This window comes from Oryza glaberrima, chromosome 3 (genome assembly GCF_000147395.1).
Source record: "Oryza glaberrima chromosome 3, OglaRS2, whole genome shotgun sequence".
Lineage (NCBI taxonomy): Eukaryota > Viridiplantae > Streptophyta > Magnoliopsida > Poales > Poaceae > Oryza > Oryza glaberrima.
In genome coordinates, this window is record NC_068328.1 from 21614588 (window position 1) to 21624033 (window position 9446).

The 9446-nt window shown below is 39.6% G+C and overlaps 1 protein-coding gene across 8 annotated transcripts; it reads left to right on the forward strand.

Annotated features, from left to right (window-relative positions):
* Positions 1–2421: 2421 nt before the first annotated feature.
* Positions 2422–5969, forward strand: LOC127767886 (uncharacterized). 8 transcript variants are annotated; one of them, XM_052293364.1, is made up of 7 exons: positions 2422–2571; positions 2645–2723; positions 2959–3032; positions 3391–3542; positions 5022–5073; positions 5638–5674; positions 5759–5969. In XM_052293364.1, exons 1-7 carry the CDS (start codon positions 2445–2447, stop codon positions 5784–5786), a joined length of 549 nt encoding a protein of 182 aa, XP_052149324.1. In that variant the 5' UTR covers positions 2422–2444; the 3' UTR covers positions 5787–5969. The 8 variants fall into 8 exon arrangements, 2 of the variants coding, with proteins under 2 accessions (XP_052149324.1, XP_052149322.1); XR_008016526.1 differs by adding an exon at positions 4699–4803 and having other exon boundaries at positions 5022–5969; XM_052293362.1 differs by having other exon boundaries at positions 4699–5969.
* Positions 5970–9446: the final 3477 nt, after the last annotated feature.

Here is a 9446-nt window from a genome sequence, read left to right on the forward strand (position 1 = left end):
CATCCATGCTAGTGCGTCATTGCTGAGGCCTAGATGCCTAGAGAAAAAAAAAGAAATTAATAGGTACTTCCTCCGTCCCAAAATAAGCGCAGCCATTAGTTTTCAATGTCCAATTTCGATCGTTCGTCTTATTTAAAATTTTTCTAAAAAAGCTAAAAAAATATAAGTGACGCATAAAATACTATTCATGTTTTATAATCTAATAATAACAAAATTACTAATCATAAAAACATTTCAAATAAGACGAACGATCAAGATTAGACACGGAAATTTATGGTTACGTTTATTTTGAGACGGAGTGAGTATATTGATAGGGAGGGAATATGAAGTTAGTCGAATCCTTTCTTTTACATGCAAACTGACCTGTGGTAGTAAGCTCGAATCTCGAATTCTAGCGTAGCGAAGACAGCCACGAGCTGTTGGAAGCTCGTACCTGGGAGGTGGCGTTGGGCTCTCCTGGCAGCAGAGAGCTTGTACATCTCCATGTCACGGAGCTCTTCGCGACAATGGTGGTAAGGGCCAAGCGCAACCAGCTGAGGGGTGTAGGCTTCAGGTTTGGTGCATAGTAGGGGCTTTGGGACATCAAAGATGGAGATGGGTTGGCTGTCATGGACTTCGATCTCCTCATCAAGTATACGTTTGATGCGAATGATCCATTGTGCTTCGTCGAATTGGAGATTTGGACAAATCCCCATTAATTGTTGAATCGTGTTAAACGGATCGGAAGATTGATTTAAGATGATATGTAGTAAGAACGAGATGAGCATACAAATCTTGTTCAGTTTTGTCACCAAAGAAACCAAACCTAGCGGAGACAGCAACATAAGGGGAAAAAAATATGTTGACTGTTACTGCATTTTTTTTCCTGTAGTTAATTAATAGTGTAACCATGACACCAGCAGATTAAAGCTTCAATTATGGCTGACCGGTTAACGTTACACTAGAAGTACCATCCGTGCGTTGCTATGGATCTAACAAGTAATTTATTTGGGAACAAAGAGAACAATTTTTTTAAAAAAACACTATACAAGTTGGAACTGATTTTCCGAATTAGATTCCAGATGGTTGTATATTTTCTGTGAATACATATGCTTCTGCATACCCAATAAGCCATTCTTATATATTTATTTTAGTAAGAGGAAGAAAATTATGTCTATATTTATAGCTAATAATAAAAAAATACATAAAGCTTCCGGTTTTTGTTGGTTCATCCTTTTTTTTCCCTTTTTTCTGATTTTTTTTTGCACGTGGAAGGTTTTTTTTTCGCGCACGCGTTAAGTCCGTTTTTTTATCTCGTCTGGTCTGATCCACACGTGTGCGCAGCACGCCTCCAGCCACCGGCGGGCCGAACCCTATCGCCATCGCCACATCGATCTACTTCACCGTATGTTTCCTCCTTTAATTTATTGCAAATATTAATTCACCACTCCTCCATCATTATTTTTCCATAATTCCCCTTTCAATTCAGCTTTAATTCACGGAATTTAATCTCTATTTGACAGTTTCGTGTTTGCAGCTGGATGAGCCACCGCTCCACTCGTGAAGCCACCGTCCTGCCCCACCTTATGCCAGGTGGAGAGGAACTTCAGTGAGCTACAACATGTGCCCCTAGTGACGCAGACGAGGTGTCCAGGGTGCGCTGCCGCGGTACTAGAGATGAAGCACATAGCGTTGCCGCCAACGCCACAATGGAAAAAGAGAAAGGAAAAAAAAAGAGACAAGAGAAATGAAAAGGGAGCGGATGAGAAGGAAAAAAAAACAAAAGAAGAAAAAAAGGAAAATAAAATGTTTTAGGTGGGTCCCACTTGTCAGTCAATGTAGAGTTAGTGTTGGTGTCACATCAGCATCCAAGTGGCATGCCATGTCATGTCAGCACCAAGTAACATCCCAGAGAGCTTCGTAGCAATATCGGACCAGAATGACACACTTTAACATGTTTTAAGATCTTTTTTTTTTGTATTTTGGGAGTTTGACCTACATAACACCGACGCACAAGTTTAGAGATTAATTGTGCACTTTACTTTTTTATTATTGTAATACATAATTTTTTTATATTAAGATAAGTCTTTGACTAATAATGGCTTTATCTCGTAGTACTAGCGTGACCGTGCATTGCAACGGCCTATAGAGAGATGGGCTGCATGGGCATATTGATTTACTTAAACGCAGTGGGAATGCTTGGAATTTACAGCGCCACGTCATGCGATTTTTTCAGAAAAACCCTCCTGCTTTCGTAAAATAATGCCCACGTCCGAGTTTGTGTTCACCGTACGATCGCCGTGAGGCTCGATCCGACCATCCGTGTGGCTCAGCTGGCGGATGTTTCACTGCCCTCGGATCGGTGATTTGGGAATGAACGGCTTAGATCTCATGCTTTCACCCTCCCCCACAAAACCCTAGCGCTGCTCAGCCGCCCCCAACCTCGCGCCCCACCCCCACGCCCGATGGCTGGTGCCGCCGCCTCGCCCTCTCGCTGCAAGACGATGGTGGCGCCGTCTCCTTTCACTCGCCCTCTCTCCGCGGGATGGCGGAAGCGCCATCTCATTCCCCGGCCGTGCCCTCTCGCCGCAGGCACTGTCTCCGTTCCCTTCCCCTGACAGTTTGGGTGTCGCCGAATCTCACTGGGATTAGTTTGCCACCGTAGGGAGTTGCCGGGACTGGTTCGTCACCTCTGCGACCTGGCGACCTGACGATCTGCTACCACGCATTCTACTCCTCCCCAGGTCAACTTTACACTCCCTTTGCCTAATCCTCTTAATCAATATATATGATCGATCCAGCCTGCTTGCTTGCGCTGATTCCATATTTGTTGTTCTACTCCTCTGCTGAAGCCATCAGCAGACACAATTTGGTACACTACTACTTAAATCCCTATTATATGCATATATACATATCTGTTCTAGCCCCTGATCTCTATTCTTGACTTGCTGCTCATTATGAGTTTCACATGATTGGTAGGAAGGAAAGAAAAAAGGGAGTGCAGGCTAGAATGCTAGATTATTCAGTACTAAAGTTTAAACATCACCGTCCAGGTACAGATCAAATCCTCTCCTTCTGTCCTGTATATATTGTATTGGAATTTAATATATGTTTTCAGGTTGCTGACATCATTCTGTTGATTGCTATTATGTCTACAAAAGTTTAAGGATTACTGCAGCTGCCTATATGATATGATTAAGATCTTTTGCACTGTAATAGTTGACAGATTTTCTTGGTCATCTGTATATTTTTTTTACACTATATGAATGTCGTGCTAAATCAAAATAGCTTTATATAGGAGCAGCAAAATTTTACTATGAAAATATTATTATAGAAAATGGATTTGAAATGTATATTATTATGGATTCTCAACCATCTTCTCCTAACAGCATTTGTGCCCCTCACCAATAGCCTGCTACGATGGCCCACTAGATGCCATGGCCGCATGTGTTGTTCATGCTGGTGGCAGCGATGGCGGCATCCAGGCCCACATCAAGGCCTGCGCCGCGCTGGGAGCAATCTGCTCCTCCGTTGTCGTCGCACATAACACCATAGTCGTTCAGGTATGCTGCTGAATTTCTTCCTTTTCAGCTTGCTCTCTTCGGCTGATTGGCTCCTATGCGGGCTTCTGAGATAAGGAGGAGAAGAAATGATTAGGCTGACGCCAGTAAAATTTCTCTCTTTAACAAAAGCCTTCTATGTGCTTGGTAAAATTTTTAGTGGCAAATCTAAGTTTTTTCTCAAATACATTTGTTCCTGCAACTTTTTTAATTATAATGTCGTATAACTTTTATGCCAGCTAACTTCTACGTAAAAAACTTTTCACTAATAATGATAAAATATTGAAGATGACAGTGCACCATCTATGTCAACTACCAGAAATGTACAGGTTAAAGATGTGTACATGATCCTTCATAATGAAATCCTGATGTACATCGGTACATATATATGCCAATTGTTTCTGGAGTCTTAACAAATTGGTCTACAAGAATATATACTTAAAAAAACCTTTTTTTATTATTATCAATTATGCTCATTCAGGATTGTAGATAAATGTATATGATATAGTACTACATGGCAGATGTGATTTTTTTCCCAAGATATATACTTCAAAATATAAAAAGTTAGTTGGAGAGTTCAAGTTTTGATGTTCTTTGCTTAGTTGTCCTTTTCCTGTAAATGTTAATGAGTGCGAAGTAATGTCAGTATTCCTTCATTGTACAATACTGGTAATAATATTTTGTGGGCATGTCAATGAGTTTTCTTGCTTCCACCTTTCTATGCTTCTGTTTTTAGGTATGGATGTTTTCTTATTGTCTTCTTTTGATGATATATGTGGTCTTCATATTTCTTATAAGATAATTTAGGTTTAGTTCCACGATAGCATATCATGTTTATGCTATCAGAAGGTTTTGCCTCAATTTCCTTCCTCTCCAACAAATCATATTTTATTTGTTAATTCGTCGTGCGCTAATTCAGTACACATAATGGTAACATACGCATTTGCATTGATGGTATTCTTTGTCGACAAACTTATATTGGCTATTGTGATGCATACATCATCAGAAATTCACTGTAAGCCTGACAATCTTGGCATATTACCCTTATATTTGGATCATGCAGTTAATTTTCTATGAGACAAACCTCAGGGTCTTTAGGGCTCAGTATAGACAGATAATTGTGCCGATATTAAGGTAATGATATGATTTCATGGTGCAGGTCTTTTAGCCTCCTATCTGGAGGAAGCTCCATTATTCTACGAATCATATTGTAACCAATACATTGGGTCAATATTGGGTCTATAAGTCAAGGCATTAATCACAGGTTATGTTGTACATCTAGCGAACAAATATTTATTTGGTTCGATTGAAGATTTCAGTATTTGTGAACCTTACTAGACCGCAATTACTACATTTTTAAAATCAGTGCAGGACTTATGTATGTTAGCTAACATTTTTCTTGTGCTATAGTCATTTCTATATCTGCTACTATTGTTTAATATTTAATGGAACATTGATTTCATAGGTTAGCGTTGTTTGCAGGGTGTTTCAGTGACACTGAAACCATGGTTGCCTGAGAGAATTAAAGCCACAGGTACTTCTGAGTTGTAACCTGCATAGTTCCATTCTCGGTTGATCTGTGTAGTCCATACCGATTAACAATACATATGTGCTATTCCAAAGAATCCAACCCTTAGTATCTCTAGCTATACGTACTGTGTTATTCTCTTTTCTGCTTTGATCATAAAGTATTATTTCAATTTATTTGTGTGTGACGAAGTGACATGCACTTCAAACAGTTTTACATGAGACATGTCATATGTTCCAATAGGGCACACTGGGGTGTAATTTTTTCTTGACAAGCATTATTCCTACTTTCATTTTTTTTCAGCGCTGCATTGTTTTGGAATTTTCTAATAACCCATCCTTCCAATTGAATTTTTTCTTTGCAAATATAGTTATAGAGTTTTCATTATAAGCTGACTTCAAAATATGATTTTATAACTTTTTTTAATTCATGAAATGTTATGTTTGCCCCTTCTCCAAAGCTACAGAGATATTTCAACACGGTTTCTTATATGAGTATTTGTACTACCTACTATATACTCATTGTGTAGCAATATATGGATGACATCCAAACATGCCCTGTATTCTGTAGGGGATACCTCAAAATTCTGTGCCATTATGCAAAGGAGGTACCAATCGTCTACTAATCTGTTGTAAGTGATGTACTGTTGTTTTTATTGAGCTAAAGCACTAAATTTTTCTTTGTGCTGCAGTGCTATAGATGAGAAAAGATTCAATTAGTTCATGACGAAGGTATCTATGAGAAAATGCTGCAATTCTCATATCACCTAATGATTGTTGTTTTTTCTAACCTATACTCCACATTATGTAAGATCCATTGTCCTCTGTCATTGCTACTTTTTTGTAAGTGTACATGATTGTACAAACAATTATGTGAGCAAACAGATTGTATTCACATTTAAATCTTGGTGATAGTCACAATGTGTACATGCATATGTGGGTATGCTTCTGACATAAAGTTCTTTTAGACAATGTTTATATATAATTCTTAAAAGTTACAACTGTAGATACTGTGGCTGTGTTCGTTTGGGTGTGTTGGGAACCAATCTCCTGTCCACGGAAAATGGAGTGGTCCATTAGCACGTGATTAATTAAGTATTTATTATTATTTTTTGAAAAATAGATCAATATGATTTTTAAATCAACTTTCGTATAGAAATTTTTTTGCAAAAAATATACCGTTTAGTAGTTTGAAAAGCGAGCACGTGGAAAACGATTGAGTTGAGTTGAGAAAGTTGGGAAAAGAAGTCACCTGTGTTGTTTTGATCTTAATAACACAGCTTGAAACATTCATACCCATGCACGCAACGTAGCGCGTGATTCTTGCTAGTATATATTGAAATAATCCAGCCGGTTATTTTTTTAACCATCAACTTTTTTTTTTATGATTCTCCTTTTAACCAACAGCATGAATTTTTCAGAGGGCGGTGCTTGCACACATGAGTAGGGATATGATGACGCACTACCGGACAATGCCTAATCTCTCCTGGTTCGCACCTTTGTAGTCCCGGGTTCACAACCGGGAGGAGAAATCCGGGATTAAAGATGGTATCATTAGTCCCGTTTAAATACCCGGGAGGAGAAATCCGGGATTAAAGATGGTATCATTAGTCCCGTTTAAATACCCGGGAGTAAAGATGCATTTCTACTCCCGGTTATAGTCCCGGTTGGTGTTACCAACCGAGAGTAGAGATATTTTTTTTCTTTTTTATTTACTCGTGAATCATTGTTATTGTTTTTAGCTACTTTCACTTGTTTTTCAACTGAATCCATGCACGGATTATCTCCCGACATTCCAAATCATCCATGGTCCGAAATCATTCACAAAACACAAAATCATCATCCACAACAACATGTATAGTCACGGCAGCCCCGCCCCTCCGCGCTGCCACCCACCGCCGCGCCTCTCGGCGCCGGCCGCCGGCTGCCGCCAAGCGCTAGGCCGCCCGCCGCCAAGAGCTAGGCCGCCACTCCCTCAGCCACTCGCTTGCCTGCCGAAAGAAGAAGACTTAGTTGCTAGGGTAAGGATAAGAAAATAGAGAGGATAAGAAAAGAGAGGAGGAGGAGAAGGGAAGAGTGGTTGCTAGAGGATAAGTGCGAGGGATTATACACTATGTGCCAATTTTTAGTCACGGTTGGTGTTCCCAACGTGGAATAAAAAGAGTAGAGGGATGGACACTTTTTCAACCGGGACTAAAAATGATCACCAACCGGGACTAAAGATCATAAAAAGGCTATGGGCTTTCCAACCGGGGCTAAAGGTGATTTTTAGTCCCAGTTCTTTTTTGAACCGGGGCTATTGTGGTTTTGGGTCGACCCAATAAAGATCAGTTCTCCAGTAGTGACGCCTGCGCATTCATTGTTGTAGAGATATGTGATAAAAACATAATCATAAGTAAATACTTTTGAATAGGGATTTAATAACATAAATTTTGTGTCAGGTAGATTTATATCCTAATAGAGTAATTTTTAGTCAAAATCTCGTCCTAAAGAAACAAAATACATCTTTATTTTTTTTTTCAAACCAACGAGTAATTGCAACTAAGGGCACTTGATCGGTCGATAACTAAGGGTACGTTCTAAAGTGGGAAGTTGGATGGGCTGAGATGGGCCGGGGCAGTTGATACTGTACATGCAGATTGTCTTGTGTTATAGGGTTTACTGTTGAAGTCCATCGTGGATGTAACGTCGTTGTGTGCCGTTCTGTGCGTGGCATCCGTCCGTTTTGGTGCCGTCATCCCCTTCCAGAAATCTCTCCCGTCGCAAGTAGCAGGCTACCAGCTCACGCCATTGTGAAAATAGGGATTATATCATCCTCAAAAACAGGGCTTCGCTGAAATGCCATCCTACAATTGGGATTCACCCAAATACCACTTTCAACCGAGCCCAACCCGCTGAAATGCCATTCTCTTCCTTTGTAGTAAATCAAAATCATTTTCTCTCTTTTCTCACAACTTTGATGACCAAAATACCCCTGGTTCATTCGATTTAAAGGATATAGAGTACCATGTACACAGGATGTGATGAACATATGAAAAAAGGACCTTTACATCGTAGGAACTACCACACCGAGCGTGCCTCAAACAACACCACGTAAGCATCACTCATTAAGCATCATTAACAGCATTCAAACAACACCAGTTAAGCATCATTAACAGCATGCTTCCCAGATCATTCGCAGTTCACTCCCAACCACAAAATGCATAATCACTCAAACTGAGTTCATATATCATAAACATTGGAGACACAATAATTGAGTTCACATCTCAGTTCACAAGCTAGATAATTGAGTTTACATCTCAGTTCACAAGCTAGATAATTGAGTTCACATCTCAGTTCACAAAAGGTAAATATAGAGTTCACATCAACTAGGCATAATTTTAGTTCACAAAAGGTAAATATAGAGTTCACACATCAACTTAGTTGGTCTTCCTTTTCTTTGGTGTAAGCTTTCTAGCACTCTTCTTTTTTTCTGCAGGTGGCCAACTGGTCATATGAGAGGAACAAGCTTCTGTCATGGTGGGTTGAGAGCAGCTAGGAGCTGTCAAAGTGTGCTGAGAACTTGTTCCTTGTCCCATAGCCGGCTGAGAACTTGATCCTTCTCCCAACAACATAGCAAGTCGGCTACAAGTTTACAAATATAGGTCAAGATAGTATGGAGCTAAAAATATACAAGTTCAGCAAAATGTAAGAACATAAATATACAACTGTAGATCAAGCTTAGCAACATGTAAAACTGAAATATAGCTAAATGTAATTAGCATATAATTTAAGGTTCTGACATATAGCTAAATACTACAACTAACAACATAGTTCAAAATTTGTCTAGGTATTGTGTAAGGTTCAGAAATATAACTCTTAGATAGGCAGGATCAGAAATACTAACCGTCTTGTCACTCGAATAGGGCTGTCATTCAATATACTTTCTCTGGTTGGGTTTGTTGGGGTAGAAACTTGTGGTCTAGGAGCCTTTCCATACTTTGTGGTATTCCATCGTGGCTTTCTCTTCCTGCAAATTTAGTAAAAACAGGAGTAAATAAAGTAAAACAAAGGTAAATTGTGAAAAAAACAGAAATAAAGGCTACAGCCTTGCCTTTTCTTTGTTCCATTAAGGGAGCATTTGTAGCTAGTTTGGGTATGACCCAACTCTCCACATCCTTTGCACTTTCTTTTGCCTCTTATCATCTGCTTCTTTCCTTTATCAGTCTCATTGGCAGCTGCTTTGGCTTTAGATTTTCCACCACCACCTTCAAGACAGCTCTTGAACCTAAGCCTCCTATTTCTGCCCACTGTTTTCCTTGGTAGCGGTGCACCTACCTCAAATGGTAGATCCACATCAGGCCAATATGACTTGTCTGGCAATGGCTCAATCAATCTCTT